Consider the following 20607-nt stretch of genomic DNA (forward strand, 5'->3'; position numbering starts at 1 on the left):
AAGATGTTCAAATGGTACAAGAACACAGCATTGTTTTTGATTACAGTAAAAATGAAACCTGAAGTAAATTAGGAAATATAATATGAGTACCAGATATAAAGCTATACCATAAAAAAAAAAACCTCTTCTACCGGATCTAATAGATTTTTTCTTTTTTTTTTTTTTTCATTATTTGGGAGTTACAATAAAATCAGAAACAGAGTTAATCTAGCAGCCACAAACTTCATTAGCTTAAAATGATTCAGTGCAACAGGAAAATTGATGAAATAAACAAAATTAATTCACGAAACTAATCAGCAAAATGCAGTAAGATACAGAGTCTTTTTAAAACCCTGAGTTCTGAGGTTTGAAAATCCACCTCTGGTCCCATTTAAAGTTCAAATTCAGGATAATTATAATCAATCACTGCTCTTAGTTCAAAGTTCCAAGCAGGTATGGGGTGAATTTCTTTTCCCTTGAGTTTGAGTTTAATAATCTCAAAAAAGTTTGTCATTTTACTTCCTGTTTGAAGCGTAAATACCAGCGCGTCCACGTGGAATCGTGGGTTCGGGGCTAGAGAAAAGCTTAGGTCAGTTTTTAGAAAAATACCAACGTAGAGAGCTTGTGGGGGTGGGGGTGCCTAAATTAGACCTTTAGAGAAATCATGTGGAGGCTAGAATGCAGGCCATTACCAAGAGAGTGGGGGTGGGGGTGGGTGGTAATACCAAATCTTAAGCAGTAGGTGCAGCAGTCTCTAAAGATCGAGATCTTGGCAAGTCAGAGCCGGGTGGTAGTGAAAGCGGTAGCTGGGGGTCATAGCTGTTGGGGCTCGGGATTCTGGACTCAGAACAGGACAAGCAGCACCAGCAAGGCAGGATCAAGAGAAGCAATCTGCTCTGGTGGGCTGGGAATTCAGCAGAGATCAGAGCAGGCAGGAACGTGAGGCAGCGGTCTGTTCTGGTGGGCCAGGCGGGAATGGAGTCCAGGTCAGGAGTCAGAAGAGGTGGTAGAGGCACTGGCTGGGCACCCAGAAGCCAGAAGCAGCCCAAGGTGGGTTGGGCTCAGCTTGCTACTTTCCTTTTTTAAAAAATTGCTTGAAAGTGCTAAGCAAGATGGCCAAAAGGGAGGCATGGCTCTAAATGCTCTCGTTAGGCTATCTGGAAAATTGAGAGTTCGAATTTCAACCTTCTGGTTGGCCAAACTGTTGTTTTTAATAAAAGCCATGCTGATAGAGACAAAAATCATTAGACCACGTGCCTGTAAGTATTCAAACTTCTGCCTCAGCCATTTTACCTTTTGTATCTTCACGCGCCCAGGTAGCTAAAGAGGAAGTTCAAAGTCACTTCCCAATATTTAAAGCAGTCCCTCACCTTCAAGATGTAATCCAAAACAGGAAACCCATTGGGGATCACGGGAAATGTAGTTCCAAGTATCCCAAGTGATTTTAAATAACACAGGACAGAGAAGTCACCCAAATAAATGATATTTAAGTAAAATGTTTTAAAATTTGGATTATTTTTATCAAAATGGCTGTTTCATATTTTTATATGCTTCCTTTGGTTTTTAAATTATTGAAATTTTTTCTTCCCTGAATAACTGCTCATTTGATCTTAGAAATTTTCAAATTGAGAAAATATAAGTCTTAAATTTTATAAATAAGGTAGATAAATATCATCATAAAATTTGTAACATTAATAGTAGCATTGCTTAGAGGATTATATTATGTTTTAAATTTTTTATGTAAAGTACCATATGCAAACACAATCAATGCTCATTTTATTTATGTATTATACACTTTCTGTTTTGTTATGCATAAAAATTACTATTGTGGCATCACTTTTAGTAAAAAATATTTTTTTGTGTTTCAGGTTTGTTTAACACCTAGTGGTAGTAATATGAAAATTCTACAACCACATATAATACCTGTACGAAGAAATTATCTGCCAGCAGTAAAATTAGAATATAGTACATCTGCACATCAAACATCTTTCAGAGTTCAAATTTATAGGATACAGGTAAAATATTCCTGAAGAATACCAACCCTCTCCCCAACTATCTGACAAAATTCAAATGCCACCAAATAGGACTTACAAGAAATATTGCCTTGTTACTCATTTTACTTGATATCAATGGATAAGCATGCCATTCATAATCCTCAAGCTTCTTATTATTCAACTTAATATTCCATGAACACATTTGCCTTTGTCTTTAGCAGAGTAGCTATTGATATAGTTAGATTACCAGAAATGAGTGTTGAGGAGGAAGATAGCTGTTAAGTAATACTTATATTCACAAAAAGGGGGAGGGAGAGGGAGAGGGAGAAGGAGAGAGGGAGAGGGAGAGAGAGAGAGAGAGAGAGAGACAGAGAGAGAGAGAGACAGAGAGAGAGACAGAGAGAGAGAGACAGAGAGAGAGAGAGAGAGAGAGAGAGAGAGAGAAGAAAGAAAATAAAAGAAAAAAGAGAGAGGGAGGAAGGGGAGGAGAAAATTATTTTTGTTAAGTTATTTCTCCTCTGTTGCCCTTCAAACAAAATGCACAAACATTTGTGAGACAGAAGCATACAATGGTGGAAGATTATAGGGTAAAAAGATAAAAAATATTTGACTCATTTTTGTCTCTGGGTTACAGTGTAATTTTATCAATTATTTAATTTCTCCACATTTTATATTCCTACTTATAAATAAGGAGGTTGGACAAAAAAGTTTTCCAGGTCTTTTCCAGCTATAAAGGTAAGACTTTACTTGTCTAGCTGACATAGCACAGTGTTAACATACTGTTTCTTTTTCATTAGATACAAAATCAGATTCATGGAGCTATATTTCCCTTTGTATTTTATCCTATTAAACCTCCCAAGTCAGTCACCATGGACTCAGGTTTGTTACTTTTATTTCAGTTTTCCATTGAAATCTGTTGTCTTTTAAAATGAAGAGATGAGCTAAAAATGGTTTTGTTATAAACTGATGCTGAAATAAAATTATTTTTAAAAACTGAGTTTCTATGAAATCAGCTGTAAAATAAATTGTGTTTAACACTAATATTCAATGAAATTGTGTAATACCAAAGAAAAAAATAACTTACCAACTACATTCTTATACCAGCCTAATATCTATGTTTTAGGTCTCTGCATATCTATTTGTGTATACTATATAACATACACTTATCAGAAATGTCACTAAAAGGAGTGTAGCAATTTCCTTTTTTTTTTTCAAAAATACAAACATCCTTTAATTGTAAACTTGACTTGGGAACCACCTATATTAGAATAGATCTGGAGAATGTATGTCTTCTGCTCCAACTTTGCCTTTGTGGGGCAGAAGTTAAGGAGGAGCCTGTCCTTTGTATGTCTGGAGATTAATTCATTTGACAAATATTTAGAAAGCACTAACTATATATAGTACAGTTTATAGTACAACTATAGTACAAATATAGTACAATACAATATTGTACAGTATATAGTACAATTATCCTACTAAATACTATGGAGGAATAAAAGTAAGTTTGGAGACTACATGGAATGATGGTAAAAACTACTAGACTCAGAATCAAGTTTCAGTTCTACCTCTGCTGAAACTCACTTTGCACCATTTATGTCACCTCACAAGACCTAAATTTCCACATCTCTAAGATAGGAGAATTGGATCTGGTGATCTTAAAGATACCTTTCAATTCCAAAGTTCTCAGATTCCATTATAATGACTCTGCTTTCAAAGAACTTGTAACTTAATTGTTGGAATTTGACAAATGGACCCAAAGTTAAGTGCCATTCTTCTGCCATTATAACCAAAGAGATTTTTGTTTTTGAAAGGCCTGGTTGATTCTTGGATGACTTTTTCCATTCCAGAAATGTTTTTAACAGTTTTTAACAGCAGTTTGGCATACTCTGAATGCTTTAAAAAAAAAAAAACTCTATCCCAACAGCACAGCTCTTTAATAGGTAGGCTTTGTCACTATAGAGAGTACAAATATTTGACTCTCTCACTCTACTCATAATGGACCATAGCACCTCAATATTTTGAGCCTCCTACCTTTAACAGTCATCCTCCTTATCCTCAGTAAGGTAGATATGTGAATATGCCTCTCCAATTTTCAGGGAGACACACTCTTCAAGCACTGGAAATATGGCCTGTCCTTTATATGATCTCATACCTTTGCCTTCCCACAAGAGTTGTAGGACCTTTTACCTCTCTCACCTGGCTAACTTGTGAATTTAATATATATAGGTATATTATGTATTAAACAGGTTTTAATGCACTGACCTGGAAATTTAATCCCTATTTATAATGTTTAATAGAAAAATGTCAACTTGTATAAAACAGTGTATATTAGAGGAGAAAGAGTACTGACAGGGAACCTGACAGATACTGTTTCTGACATATAACTCTTTGACTTTGGAGAAGTCACTTAAACTGTCGGGGCTTTAGTTTCTTCAGTTCTAAAAAGAGGGACATAATAAGATCAATATCTACCAGTAATTCCCCCTCCCCTGTCAAAAAATGGTCACACAAAGGCATAAGAAGGCCCACTTAGGTGGGATTAGGACCCATATATTTTAATGGATCTCCCAAGACAAAGGGAGTTGTCACATCCTGCCCTACTGACTAGATGTGTTGGGGCCTGATTCTATCCAAACTAAGTGTTACTGTATCCAGTAAGCATCCTTTCATTAATTATATAATAAGCTATAAGTGCCTTATTTTCCCCCTACTCTGAACTAAAAACTAACAAGGTGTGAACCAGAATCAGGCCTAACTCATAATAAGAGTATTTAGTTAGATGACTTCTGAGGTTCCTTCTGACTGTATAGGTCAGAGAACATGTTCTGGGTTTTGGCCTTCCTGAAATGTTATTTATGTTTAATAGTTTTGCCATGTGTGAACTATTACAGCTTGTAGTTTTTTGGTTTGTTTTTTAGAGGAGTTTTTTCTCCTATGCTAAGCATTGACAATCAAAGAAATATAGTACCAATTGTGTAGTGTGAGAATTTTTTCTTGATTTGGACTAATTTATTTCATACCTTGGATCATTTGTTTAGTCACTTTATTTATATCCTAAATGTCTATTGACTACTGTGTAGAGCATTAGTAACATTTTAGAATGCCAGGTTTCATGATCTATTCTTTAAAAAAAAACAACCTTACTGCAAAATCTATAGTACTAATAGAATTATGAAAGGCTCCATAATATAGAGGCAGAAAGCTGGCCTTTGATTCACCAAGTTTGGTTCAAGTCCAATCTCTGAAACAGAAGACTGAGTGAAACTACACATTCACTAACCTCTCCAAGCAAATTTTAACACTTTAAGTTAAAGAATAGTCCAGATAAGGGGCTGCTCATTTGGAGTTCCTTATACTATAGAAATCTCTGTACTGGCCCCTGCACTAACCCACCTTCCTAAATGTAAGAATATATTTTTTCATACAATAGCTTTTAAATATTGGTTGTGGACATATGATAAGGTGAATTCATTAAATAATTTTATTATAAAATACAAATACTATAGTTCAATTTGGTGTGGAATTTTAATAAAATTCTTCATTTTTAAAGTTAAAAGATTCATGCTAGTACATTTAATTTTGGTAGCCATATTTCATGGATGTAAAAATCTATAACCAAGATACTGCTACATAAAATTACAATCAGTTTTAGAAGTGCCTAGACATGGTTCAGACATGAATGTTCCTCTTTGTGGTGAGAGAATAACTTTATTAATTTCTGTAATAGTATTTATAAGAGTTTTAGGACACTGTGTAGTAGAACTAATTTGGGAATATATGTTACTGTTCTCTAATAGTTATTTTATTTTAAATGTTTTCAGTAAAGTTAATTTCTTTGGGTTTAGATCGTGATCATTTTCTTCCTATTCATTAGTGATTTCACCATACATGATATATGATATGTTTTGGTTTTTTCCCATTTGGGCAAATCAGGGTTATGCTTTTCTATTCATAATTGCTTCTTGGGAGTTTCACTGTATCTATATGAAGACATTAGTGCAAAAAAGTTACAACTATTCCTTCTATTTGGCAACATCTATAAGTTGAATATTTTCTACTCTTTTAAGCATTAGGGAATGGAGGCGTGAGAGAAAGAAAGAAAACTACAATTACTTCATTTAGAGAAGATTATTTGTGCTACAGACAGTCAATTCCTCTTTTCTTTCTTGCTCATTTAACATTGTAAAAGAATGAGCATTATTTCCATTAGAGAGGAAAAGAATATAAGAGTATAAAATGTTCAGTTGAACTATGATAATGAATCCATAAATTATTGATTTATCCAAGTTGCTAGCAGTGAATTGTTTGGATATTTCATTTTTTAACTTAGTGCAACATAACACTTTCTCTTAAAAGTTTTTTAATTAACATTCATAAGACTTTTAGCAAAACTTCCTTAGTTTCCAAAATTTAAATTTGTGATTTTTATATAATAGTAGTTTTTATTGACTTTTAAAATTGTCTTTACATGTGATTATTACTTATAGTAGCTTCTACAATTATAGTAAACATTTGATACCTATATATGTAATTCTAATATTGTGTCACAAAGTAGTATAACATAATCATGCTAATCTCTAATAACTTTGCAGCACCGAAGCCATTTACAGATGTAAGTATTGTGATGAGATCTGCTGGACATTCACAAATATCACGTATTAAGTAAGTATGTACTACAGAATACTCGCTTGTGTACCTTGCTTCATTTAGAATTTTAGTTCATTTAAAGAGTAATCATAACTGATTTCCTTCAGAGGAATTGGAACTTTTTATAACTTTTGTTTTCTAAAAACTTATTTATGTTTTGGAGGATGTGTACTGCCTTCAGTTCTCAATGCTGTACAATATATGCTTTCCCTTAAGTAATAACAAAACATATACTATAAAATAATACAATAATGAAAACTGATAAAGTCATCTGATAATACTATCATTAATGACAGAGAATGCATTTTTCAGCTGTAGTATATCACCTTTCTCTCAAGAAGTAAATGTATGACAATATTATCTATCAGAAACAAACTTTAATCATTGCTTTTTATCTGAATTTTTTACATTTTCCTTCTATTATATTTTTATTTTCATTGTATCTTTTGTGTGTTACTGCTTTCTTTGGTGTATAGCAGTTCATACCAGTTTTTTTACATTTCTTTGAATTCATGTGTCATTTTCAGTATATAATCATTAAATTTATAATACTTATTCATTAAATTCATACTACCTATCTATTGATATTTATTTTGTTTCTAGTTTTTTGCCACTTCAAAAAAGTAATACTGCTAATATTTTAGCATATATGGGACTTTATAGAATCATCTGTAACAGAATATTTGCCAAATAGTGGGATCATTATTTCTAAAATGGTTGGAAGAGTGTGTAGTTCTGCTAGCATTGTAACCCACCATATTTGTGAAATACCATTTCTCTGAAGCTTTTTTATCATTGACTTAGTCTTCTTGCAAATGTGATTGCCTTTGTCATTCTCTGGCTATTTTACATTTTGCTTGTGATGAGAGAAAACCAGAGATATGATGTACCAAAAAAACACTTCAAGTGCCTTACTTTTGGCATAAATCCCAAGACCAAAAAAAAAAAAAAAAAAAAAGCTTCCTTTAATATTCCTTCCTCATGTCTAAAATTGATCTCATTATCTTTCTTCCAAACTAACATCTTTCTCTCTTCATGAACTTTCTATTAAGGTCCCTGAGGTCCTTTCTAGTGACCTATATTCATAACCTCATCATTGTTCTTGACTCTTTTTTCCACATACCTACCTAGTCATCAGATCTTATTGTTTCTACTTGCATATTGTCTCTCAAATTCTTTCCTTCCCTTTACTCACTTGGATACCATCCAGATTCAGCCGTTCATCTCCTCTCTCCTTGATTATTATAGTTGCCTCCTCTTCCATCCATCTTCTACAAAGCTGTGAAAGTGATTTTTTGTAGATATATATCTGATCATGTTATTCCCTTTCTCATTATAGTCCAGGAATTACCTAATTCTTCCATGATCAAATATAAGTATGTGTATTTAGCTCCTAAAGACTTTCATAAATGGACCCCACTTAACATTACAACTTTATTATCTGTCACACAACACTCTGTATTGACTTTCTTGCTAATCCTTACATTTAATTCTCTAATCTCCTTTTTCCATTCTTTTTTATTGGCTTTCTTCAAAGCCTAAATGCCGCCTAAAAAATTTAGTTCAAGCATTGCCTGTTAATTGAAGACTTTCCTTATTCCCCACAGCTGCTAGTGCCCTTCTTTTCTACTTCTTTGAAAATTTGCTTTTTCTATATGTATGTATTTCTATATTGTTTCCACTAAAGACTATGTGTTCCTTAAGGGCAAAGAATGTTTCATTTTTGCTTAATACTTAGCTTACTAAATGCTTGTTCTTTGCTTTCTTGATTGATTCCCTTCTAGGCAATTGCTGTTCTTTTCATCAGTTGGCTTGTATTCCTAGTGCCCATCCTGCTGTTTAGCAGATAACCAATTAGCTAGCTTGTTATTTCACCTTTTTTTTTCTTGACCCCAACTTGACTTGAAGACTTTGTGCTTATACTATCAGTAGTTACATGGTCATCAAGATGAGAGAACATAACTGCCTCTGGGCTGTTTAATTTTTAAATCATTCTTACTGTGGCTAAAATTTTGCCTCTCCTGCCCATGAGGTAGACTGTTGATTTGTAAATGCCTCCTTTGCCCCCCTTGTTTACACTGTAATTAAGTGAGCATCAGGGATCTGTTGGCAAACCTTGTCCCCTGTCTTTAAAGCCTCTGTTCTTAATCCCTTCAGTTCTCATCCTGCCAACCATGAGAGATTGCTGGCAGCTGGGTGATTGTCTATTCCTGACATTTGTATAGCCCTTGAATATTTTCAAAGCATTTTATAGAGATTTTCTCAATTGATCCTCGCAACTTTGTGAGAAGCCAGAGCTCTAGTGATCCTTATTTTATAGATGAGAAAACTGAAGTTTAGAGACTTTTTGTAACTTTTCCAATGATATAGCCAATAAACATCTAAGGAGGAGGATTTCTAATCCAACTCTTTGTAACTCCCAAATTTAACAATTTGGCCACCATACCGTTTTTTCATGAAAGGAAGAAGATGACTTGGTGATTATCTAGAGCAGTGCTTCTGAAAATTTTTGGTCTTGGGATGCCTTTATACTTTTAAATTTTATTGAGGTCCCCAAAAAAGCATTTGTTTGTGTAGATTATATTTACTGATAGTCACTGTATTAGAAGATAGAACATATATTTCTAAAATATTTATTCTTTTAAAAATAATAATAAACCCATCATATATTAAAGATGATCTTTTTCAATTATTTGGTGTTGATCCTGGATGATTAAAAGGAACATACCAAGTCCAGCAATATCTATAGATTCCTTAATATGTAAGGCCAAAAAAAAAAACAAGTCTCCAGATGAAACATTAACTTGTTCTTTATATTTGCAGTGAAATCTTTCATTCTTAGAACACATAGCTTAGGAAAGACTCCACTGTATAACTCTTGAGAGACGAGAGTAGAAAAAGCAAATAAAATTTTAATATTATCATGAAAATAATTTTGACCTCATAGATCCCCTGGAAGGTTCTTAGAGTCCTGCTGCACCTTGAGAACTGCTTTTCTAGAGTGAACTTCTACCATCAACTACCATCAAGAAGTGATGGAACTGAATTGGAAAGGCCTCACTTTGCTTGAAAAGAGAACAAGTACTGAGAATTCTCATTCTGTTCTGCCACTATTAGCTATTTCCTCAAGCTGCCTCAAAGTTAATTAATTCATGCAAATTTTTTTTGTAAATTCACTATATAGAAAATTAAATTAAAAGCAAAAATCCAGCATCATAGAATGATCACTGGTCTCAGAATCAGAAAACACAGATTCCAGGCTTGTGTATTCTTAGCAATAAGAGGTATATAGTGATGCAGTGTAGAGAGTGCAAATCCCGCAGTCATGAATACCCAAGTTCAGATATGGCTTTAGACAACTTACTATTTGTTGACCTGAGGCAAGTCAGTTAATTTTTTTTCTGCCTCGTTTTTCTCAGATATAAAATAGGTATATAGTGCAGACAACAAGTATACCCTTTCTCAGATATAAAAAGTTATTTTAAAAAACCCTAAGTTTTAGGGTTATTGCGAGGATAAAATTTTTGTGAAGGCTAACCTAAAAGCACTATATAAATGGTAATTGATGATTTTGATGATGTTGTGACTATGGGCATAACATTTAATTTTTTGACCTTCAGTTTCTTCATATGTAAAATAACTATAACAGTAGTTATGCTATTTAACTAATAATGTTGATGGGAGAAAAGCACTTTGAAAATTTTTTAATGTTATATATATGCCAATCATTATAAAACTTTTAATTACTTAGTTATTGTTGGCTATGCTTATTGTACTTAAAATGATTGCTCAGTCATAACTTGAATTTGTTTATTAAATTTATGATTAATCTGTTTTGGTATAAAAGTGCTATTCTTAATGCACTAAATTGACTTTCTGTAAAAACTTTGTTTTATAGGTATTTTAAAGTATTGATACAAGAAATGGACCTCAGGTTAGATCTTGGATTTCTTTATGCTCTGGCAGAACTCATGGCAGAAGCTGAGGTGACTGAACAACACGAGGTATGAAAAATGGTTATTGAAACCGAGTCAGGAATTAGAAAGAAAAGTAATTAAGTACCTTATTCAAGTAGAAAATTTTTAAAAATATATGTTATATAATCACATTGTCTATATTGATAAAAGTCACATTTTCCCATTATAGGTCCTAGGGAAAAGAAAGAAATAGCCTTAATATCATTTTAGTTAATTAGCAAAAAAAGGATGTATTTTGAACCAAGAAGGGAGCAAACAGGGTGGCATTATTAAAGTTCTATGTTTTTCCTTTTGTCTTGATCTTTTTTGGATCTTTTTAATCTTTTTTTGTTGTCTGTTGAGGGCTTTGGGAACTTGGGAAATTCTTCTTAGAATATTTCCTGGTGTATTTCAGATGGGATGAATTAAAAAGAGATTAAAAGCTATTGCTATTTGTTGCAGGTGACAGTAGCTGATATTTATATTGTGACTTAATTTGCAAAGCACTTTTCATACATTAAAAAAACCCTTCATTTGGGCTTATCTCTCGTTTCTTCTTACTGTATATAGTGCAGGCAACAAGCATACTCTTTTATTTTGTAGAATGATATGTTTAGGGTTTGTAGAAAACATTTTGTTGCTAAGACTTGTATGGAAATTTTTGCATATGTATCAACAGAACACTAATCCTAATCAGAGAAACATTTAAAAAGCTTACTTCTGTAAAATGTATTTATTTGGGAATTTGATTTGCTGAACAGAAATCCTACTCTACTCCTCATCATGGTATGGATGGGATCTTGGGTTGCTTAGAGGCTTTGTCTATTGAGATAATCATGTGGTTTTTGTTGGTTTGCTTGTTGATGTGGTCAATTATGTAGATGGTTTTCCTAAGGTTGAACCATCCTTGCATTCCTGGTATAAATCCCACCTGATCATGATGTATAACCCTCTTGATCACTTGCTGGAGTCTTTTTGCTAGTATTCAATTTAAGATTTTTGCATCTATGTTCATTAAGGAGATTGGTCTGTAATTTTCTTTCTCTGTTGTTGATCTACCTGGCTTTGGAATCAGTACCATATTTGTGTCATAAAAGGAATTTGGTAAGACTCCTTTGCTTATTATATCAAATAATTTTTATAGTATTGGGATTAATTGTTCTTTGAATGTTTGATAGAATTCACTTGTGAATCCATCAGGCCCTGGTGATTTTTTCTTAGGGAGTTCTTTGATGCCTTGTTCAATTTCTTTTTCTCATATTGGATTATTTAGTTCATACCAAAATGGAAAAGCAACTAATTCTGCTCTCTGGAGCCAAGCAATAATCCATATAAAAAGGCTAATCCACAGAAAGTTTACCACTAGGAAATCACTTTCTTGGCTACTATCACTTCTGAAATAGAGAAAAATACAAAATTGGACTTTATTCAGTTTTATCTCCTGCTTTTGTACTGATTGAAATTAATCAGTATAAAAGGTGGGGAACGTATCCACCAAATCTAGGAAATTTTGACAATCTATAATCCTTGCTTGCTTTTGGCATTCTTATTGTGTGTTCTTTATCTGAATTGGAGAGAATATTGACCTTGGACTGTAGAGGAACTGAATTCAAATCCAGCACTTACGTTCATAGAATCATAGTATTAGAGCATGAAGACATCTTAGAAGTCAGTCCAATCTCTTCTAAATCCAAAATAAGAAAAGTGGACTTAGATTGTGGCCAATATCATGGAGAGTTTATAATTTCAAATCTAGTATTCTTTGCATTGTACTATACTGTCTGTTCTAGCTATTTATGTGATCTTAGTCAAGTCACTTAGCCATTTTGAGCCTGTTTCCTTCTATATAAAATGAAAATAATATGTATAGCATCAGGCTATCAGGATTGTTGTGAAGTTCATATGAGAAAATTTATGCTACGTGCTATGCAAACCTTAAGGTATTTTTAAATTTCGGTTATTACTGGCATCATCCAGCTGCCAATGAGCTAACAGATTATGAGAGGAGATTAACAACATCTTTACTGGCATTTCCATTAGTCAATCAGTCATTAATAATTTTATTAAGTGCTTACTATGTGCCAGGCACTATACTAAGTCCTAGAGATTGAAAGAAAGGGAAATAGTCTCTCTCCCAGGGAGCTCTGATAAAAATGAGACCCCTAAGGGAAGCATATAAATAATTATATACATAAGAATATAAAGTGGATTGAAGGTAATATGTGAAGGGACAGGCAATAGCAGTTAAAAAGGGGGACCAGAAAAGGCCTCTTTGCAGAAGGTAAAACTTGAGCTGATTCTTATAGGAAGCAAGGTAAATGGAGCCATAGAGCTGAAGACAGAGAAGATGCCAAGAACAGGGTCAAACAGGGCAAAGGCACAGCTATCTGACACAAAGTGTCGTGCATGAGGAATAGCAAAAAGGCCAGTATAACTAGTTCACAGAGTACATTGAAAAGAGACAATATGAACAGACTGGAAAAAGTAGTAAAATTCTGCCTTCATTCTTTCCCCACAACAGGCAGTGAGATATAAAGTAATCTGTATGAACATAGCTCCCTTTTTTTTTTTTTTTTTTTTTTTTTGGTGAGAACCCATGAGCACCCAGCCTGACAAGCTCCCTTTCCCAAGGAGCTCAGCCCTGGAATACCATTAAATAACTACAGGCAGATGAAGACCATCTTTGGAAGTAATTCTGTCTGAGGAGAATGTTTTTCCATTTTTTTTCTCCTCAGTCTGCACAGTGACCACTCCAACTCTCTCTTCTCCATGGTGGGTCAAGCTTTTGGAAGACTCTCTCAACCTAATTAAGGACCTTGATATCCTTTGCCCCAGCCACATACTGGCCTTGAACCTCAGTTTAGAGCTACTTCTCTGGTAATATCCAGAAAGTTTAATTTCAGAAATCCTTGAGTTGCTCAGTCTGGGGGTGTGAGAGGTTTCCTGGTATGCCAAAATTATTATCTCCATGGTAGGGAGGTAATAGAACTATGAATGTCAAGGAAATACCCTGTATCCTAAGATCACTCCCCATAGCAAGATGGGCAGGATGTGACCTACTCTAGAGTCCAGGCTCACGGGCCAGAGATTGGAACGCGGTCTTGACACCAGTACATTTTGCCAAGGAATGTAGGAGAGTAGTACCTAAAAAGAGTAGAGCGAGAGTCTGTACCTCTGATGAATTCTGTCAGAGTGATGGAGGGGAAAATGGAACCACAAGCAAATGAGAATGAGAAACAAAAGGCCAAGAATTTCCTTGGGGATGGTTGAGGAAAAGGTCCTTGTAAAATCAAAATAATCATCAACAGACAATTTTTTAAAAAAACTGGAAATATGGGAAGAGGCCAGGTTGTAAAAAGTTTCAACCGAAAGACTATATTTGATCCTGAAGGAGAAGGGGAATAGTTAGATTTAATTGAATAGCAATATGTGACATAATCAGGCTTATACTTGAGAGAAAAACACATTGGTAGCTGAGGTTATAATGAGCTTGAAGATGGAGATATTTGAATGGAAAGATATTTGAAATAGGGATGGAGATAATTGAATGGAGAGATATTTGAAATTAGGAGACCAATTAGAGGACTTTTACAATAGTAGAGGCAAGAGGAGTAAGAACCTGAACTAGGGTGGTAGCTGTATAACTAGTCAACCTCATACCTTGAACCCTTCCTCCCCTTCCTTCCACTTCCCAATGCTATGGCTATCTAAATTGTAGGAATTTGCTAAGGCCTTATCTCTACAGAAGATTGGAGGAGCAGAGGGAAAAGAGATGGGGCACACAAGGTGGTTTGTAATAGAGTTCAGCCCCATACCCCAACCTCCCCATCTCCTTCAAATACTAAATGATAGAAATCAACTCTTATTGGAATAGCACGAAAGAATTGAGAAACAGAGGGAATAAGTCAAGACACTATATGTTTGGGACTGTGTAGTATTCCACCAAGCCTAAATGAAAAAGCCTAGCATCCAGCTGGGGCCAGGTCTTGTATTCTTAAAAGTCACTTGGGACCAAGACCTAGAATGCTAAACTCTAAATGCCCATTGTGGGAGGAGGCTACGACTCTTTGAGATTTAGCCCCAGGGGAACCCTTGTCAGAGGGGAGAGGGTCAGAAAGTTAATAATAGGGAAAATTAGGAAAAACACACAAAAGGAATAAAAAACTTTGAATATAAGCAGATAAATGTGCAGGGAAAACATTAACAGCAAAATAAATCCTGCAAAACAAATATGTAATATGGGACAGAAGACCCTCTATAATTTAAAGAGAACTTGTGACTACAACCTGCATTTCCTGAGAGAAATGTGAATGAAAGCAAAATTTGTTGCCAGTATAACAAAAATAGTTTGCAAAATAAAAAAATAGAATCTGCAATGGCAAGTCTCACCAAAGCAAAAAAAGAAAGGACAACTGATATTCCAATCTAAATGAAGAAAAGTGAAAAAGAAATAATATTAAAAGAAAACATGTTCTGTATTAAAGCACATCATATTTATCTCAAAACTTTAGAGATAACTTAGGAATTTAAAGGTCTTACAGAAGATCACAAATCAAAAAACCTGAACACTATAATGTAATAAATAATACAAGAAAATTGCTCAGAACTTTAGAACACAGAAAATGAAATATCATTTGAAAGAAAAGTAAAAAAAAACCTGTAGAAAAATCTCAAGGTTACAGACACTAAGATACATATTGTTTAAATTTAACAATTTGGTTCAGAAGCAACAAATTCTGTAACCTATCAGGAAAAGGCCTTTAAATACAAAGGAAAGGAAATTTGAATAACGACTATTGTACACACCTGAAATCACAGGAGCAAATGAAATAATGTGTTCCAAAGAGCAATGGAGCACAGGATGACCTGCCATACAAATCTGATTTACTTCTAAATTTAACCAAGTGATGATTTTTCAGCAATAAAAGGGAGTTTGAAACATGTTTGGAGAGAAAACTAGACCTGAAGAGATTACTTGCATCTCTAATATATCAGGCAACAGAAATTCAGAAACAATGAACAAATGCAGTGGATAAGGAAGGCAATAACAGGAGTAACAGCAGCAAATGAGAGACTTCTTTCTAAATGTACACAAGGAGACAGAAGTGAATGTGAAAGTCAAGTAGAGGTAATATGGCAAGCCTGAAACATTATGGATAGAACCTCCAGAAACCCCACCTACAGATAAATCAATGTTTTTGGCAGGGAACTCGATTACAAAATGAGAGAGTGGATGTAAGAGGGGAGAGGAGAGAGGGCAGTATATCATATACTCAATTCCAGCCAAATGCTACTAGTGAGCTAAAGATCCCTTTGATAATGATAATGATCCCTGGGTAAGGTTGAGGAGGGGAAATTTTTGAAAAAGAAGAGAGAAAAGCAAAGTCCTTGTTTCCGTGGTGGGAGGGTGTTCCACTAATAAATGCTCCTATAGATGTTCTGTCAAGACGGATGGAGACCATGTGTCATGTTTTGTCTTAGTGGCTTTGGTAAAGACTATTTGTATCCCCTTGGGAGGGGAGAGGAAGTTGGCACCACTAGAGTCATTTGACAGTTGTGGAATTGGGAGAGCATGAACATAGGAGAGACTTCTGAGGCAAAAGGAAGATATCCAGGAGGGAAGGTGTAAGACAGTGATGGTCAGGGCATGAGGGGCCGGGTTCTATGTCACCTGTAGAAATTGCATTTTTCTGGAAATGAGTTATAATGGAAATGGGGAATCTGTGAACTAAACTTTACAAGGCAGTAGTTGAAACTACTTAGAAAGTAGAATCTAGAATGGATATCTTGGAAGTTTTAACACCACAAGGAATTCATATAACTCGGATGTACTTAATAACCATAGGGGTCATGAAAGAGGGTCTAGAATAGACAAGAAGAGAATGAGTGAGAGAAATTCTTTCTGGAAAAGGGTGCAAAAAAAAATAAAATAAAATTTTTTAAAAACATAATATATAGAACTAGTTGAAAGAGAAGAAAGGAAGGGGGAATCTCTGTGACTGAGAAAAAGGACAAGAATTAAATAAGATAAAAGCAAGAAAGGAAAAAAACCAATAAGCAAAACTCCAAAAGGAAAAAGGATGCCAAATAAAATAAGGAATGTTGAGTGAGGGGAAAGAGAGCCAGTGGAAATAGGGCCTTCTTTAAAAAGATAAGCTAAAGTAACTGAAGAAATGTAGTGCTGTGTTTATAGGAGAAGAATGAGAAAAATCACAAGTTGGAAAAAGCCAAAGACAAATTGAGGAATATATAAACCCAGCTCTCACAACTTTAAAAGTGAATGGATTAAATGTAAACATACCAATAAAATGAAAATAAGTGACCAACTGAATAAGAAAAGAAAACTCTACAATCTCTTTCTTAAAAAAAACAAAGACATATGCAAAATAAAACTATGGGATTGGGAAAATTTTACTCTGTGTAAAGTGAAACCCAAAATGCAGGAATTGCAATTATGTTATCTGACAAACAAAAACAAGCATTCAAAAAAGGAAGAGATAAACAAGGAAATTATATCATGCTGAAAGGAATTGTTTATAGGCATTATCAGTAATAGACCTATACTCTCTAAATGCCTTAGCATCGAGATTCATAAAGGAAACATTAACTGAGCTACAGGAAAACAAACAGCAACACAGTAGTAACAGGAGACATCGTAGTCCCTCTCTCAGTTTTGGATAAGTTTAACAGAAAGATAAAAGGGAAAATATAGAACTAAATAAATTGCTGAAGATATTATTTAAAAGACTGGTGATCATGTTTGCAAAGCTACTCATTGAGACAATAACTTTAGCAACTTTCAAGCTACAAAGTACACACTTAAATGTGACAGTATTTCTATATAATGTATAGTTGGAAAACCTTGAACCCCTGGAACTGCATTACCTAGGTTTCCCTTCTGTATTACCCACAATTCCTTTTCCTTTCTATTTACTTGTGCCTTTTGCATGGTCATATTTAAGTTTTGGGTAATGCCTCTCTCTCTCTCTCTCTCTCTCTTCCATGTGAAGTGAATGGGGAACTTTCCCTATGTTCTCTAGCTCTCTAGTTAAATATTAATAAATCTCTATAAATATTATACTTTGGAGATATTGAATATTCCTTTTAAAATCCACAATAATAATAATTTTTAAAATCCAGGAAGCAATAAGAGCAAGGGAAATTTCATCCAAATAACTACAAAATTAATGAAATATAGAAATCAATTTCCCAAAGGACACCAATTAATTGTATAACTTAAAAAGTACTCCTTTAAAAAGAAATAAAGATCATATATGAAGGAAGGTACTAGCAGTACTAGATCTCAACTGTATTATAAAGCAGTAATCATCAAAACAATCTGGTACTGGCTAAGAAATTTAATGACGAATCAGTGGAATTGATTAGATACACAAAATACAGAGCTAAAATTACCCCAGCAGTGTAGTGTTTGATAAACCCAATGATCTCAGCTTTGGAGATAAGAAATTTAGTGAGCTATTTGACAAAAACTAACGGGAAAACTAGAAAACAGTATCATAGAAACTAGTTATAGACCAATATCTTTTACCCCATACCAGCATTGACATAGGTTTTTGAGTTTGAGTGCCCAGAGGGCAAATTCAAGCTGTTTGTTAGCCAGTCATTACTAGAGAGAGCTGAGGGAGGAAGTGCTAAGCTTTGGGCAGCTGGACAGAGGGGTGGGGCATAAAAAAAATGTCTTCCAGCTCTGGGAAGAGAGCAAACTGAGCAGCTCTCCAAGTGCCAGCTCTGCACATGTGCCAATACTTCACCAACGCTGCCTTATATCAAGCTAAGATCAAAACTGGTATTGATTTAGGCATAATAGGTAATGCCGTAAATAAATAAGAAGAACATAGAATAGTTTACTTGTCAGATCTTCGGAGAACAGAAGAATTTATGATGAAATGAGATAGAGAACATTGCAAAACATAAACTTAATAATTTTGACTATATTAAATTAAAAAGATTTTGTACAAACAAAATTAACCAGAATTAGAAAGGAAACAGCAAACTGGAAGAAAAAAATTATAAAAAATGACTGATAAAATTTTCATTTCTCAAATACATAGAGAACTAAGTCAAATTTATATGAATATAAGCCATTTTTCAGTTGACAAATGATCAAAGCATATGAACAAGCAGTTTTCAAATAGAGAAAATCAAAGCTCTTAGTAATCATCACTCTTGATTATAGAAATGCAAATTAAAACAAGTCTGTAGTACTACCTCATACTGACCATATTGGCCAATATGACAGTTGGGGAAAGTGATTAATGTTGGAGGGGATGTGGCAAAATTGGGACACTAATGCATTGTTGGTGGAGATATAAACTTATCCAACCATTCTGGAGGCAATTTGGAACTATACCCAAAGGTCTATAAAACTGTGCATACCCTTTGATTCTGTAATACCACTTGTAGGTCTGTATCCCAAGAGAGGAGTAAAAGAAAAAAAATAAACAAAGAACAACTTAAATAACTGAAGGAATGAATACTCATTGTTCATGGGTAGGCCATCCCTATATAATAAAAATTATAATACTTTTAAAGGTAATTTATACTTTTTTAAAAAAACTTTTACCTCCCACCTTAGAATTAAATACTGTATATTGGTTTTAAGTCAGAAGAGAGATAAGGGCTAGGTAATAATGGTTAAGAGACTTGCCCAGGGTCACACAGCTAGGGAGTGTCTGAGACTGGATTTGAACCTAGGATCTCCCATCTCTAGGCCTGGCTCTCAATCTGCCGAGCCACCCAGGTGCCCCCTAATTTGCACTTTTAATGCAGTTACAAAGGGGATATTTTATAGAGTTTGATAAAATAATAAAATTAATTTGAAAAAAACAAAAGATCTAAAATATAAAGGAAATTGAAGAGTATTCTGGTAGAAATTAGGCTTAGACCAACACTTAACATCATATTCCACATTATATTCTAAGTGGCTATGTGACATTATTAATGGTCATATAAATTAGAAGAGAAGCAGATAACATACTTCTCACTGCTTTGAATAGGAGATGTATTCTTTTTTTTTTAACATTTATTAATATTCATTTTTAACATGGTTACATGATTCATGCTCCTCCTTTCCCCTTCACCCCCCCCCCCCCCGCACTCACCCCACCCATGGCCAATGCGCATTTCCACTAGTTTTGTCATGTGTCCTTGATCAAGACCAATTTCCAAATTGTTGGTAGTTGCATTGGTGTGGTACTTTCGAGTCCACACCCTCAATCATGTCCTTCCTCTGAATGTGGGTAGCATCTTTACCATAAATCCCTCAGAGCTGTCCTGGGTCATTGTATTGCTGCTGGTACAGAGGTCCATTACATTCAATTTTACCACAGTATATCAGTCTCTGTGTACAGTGTTCTTCTGGCTCTGCTCCTTTCACTCTGCATCTGTTCCCGGAGGTCTCTCCAGTTCGCCTGGAACTCCTCCAGTATATTATTCCTTTTAGCACAATAGTATTCCATCACCCGCATATACCACAGTTTGTTCAGCCATTCCCCAATTGAAGGACATACCCTCCTTTTCCAATTTGTTGCCACCACAAAAAGCACAGCTATGAATATTTTCTTACAAGTCTGTTTATCTATGATCTCTTTGGGGTACAAACCCAGCAATGGTATGGCTGGATCAAAGGGCAGGCATTCTTTTATAGCCCCTTGAGCATGATTCCAAATTGCCAGCCAAAATAGCTGGATCAGTTCACAACTCCACCAGCAATGCATTAATGTCCCAATTTTGCCACATCCCCTCCAACATTCATTACTCTCCCCTTCTTTCATTTTAGCCAATCTGCTAGGTGTGAGGTAATACCTCAGGGTTGTTTTGATTTGCATTTCTCTAATTATTAGAGATTTGGAACAATTTCTCATGTGCTTATTGATACTTTTGATTTCTTTACCTGTAAATTGCCTATTCATGTCTCTTGCCCATTTATCAATTGGGGAATGGCTTGATTTTTTATACAATTGCTTTAACTCCTTGTATATTTGAGTAATTAGACCCCTGTCAGAGTTTTT

At 34.6% G+C, this 20607-nt stretch overlaps 1 protein-coding gene across 1 annotated transcript in view; it reads left to right on the forward strand.

Annotated features, from left to right (window-relative positions):
- Positions 1–20607, forward strand: part of VPS13A (vacuolar protein sorting 13 homolog A) — a 337780-nt gene that overhangs the window by 251737 nt on the left and 65436 nt on the right. The window contains exons 56-59 of the mRNA XM_044678014.1: positions 1848–1994; positions 2771–2852; positions 6566–6635; positions 10519–10624. Of these exons, the coding sequence (XP_044533949.1) occupies positions 1848–1994; positions 2771–2852; positions 6566–6635; positions 10519–10624 (405 nt within the window). The remainder of the gene's footprint in view (positions 1–1847; positions 1995–2770; positions 2853–6565; positions 6636–10518; positions 10625–20607) is intronic.

The sequence above is a fragment of the Gracilinanus agilis genome, chromosome 1, assembly GCF_016433145.1.
Source record: "Gracilinanus agilis isolate LMUSP501 chromosome 1, AgileGrace, whole genome shotgun sequence".
Classification (NCBI taxonomy): domain Eukaryota; kingdom Metazoa; phylum Chordata; class Mammalia; order Didelphimorphia; family Didelphidae; genus Gracilinanus; species Gracilinanus agilis.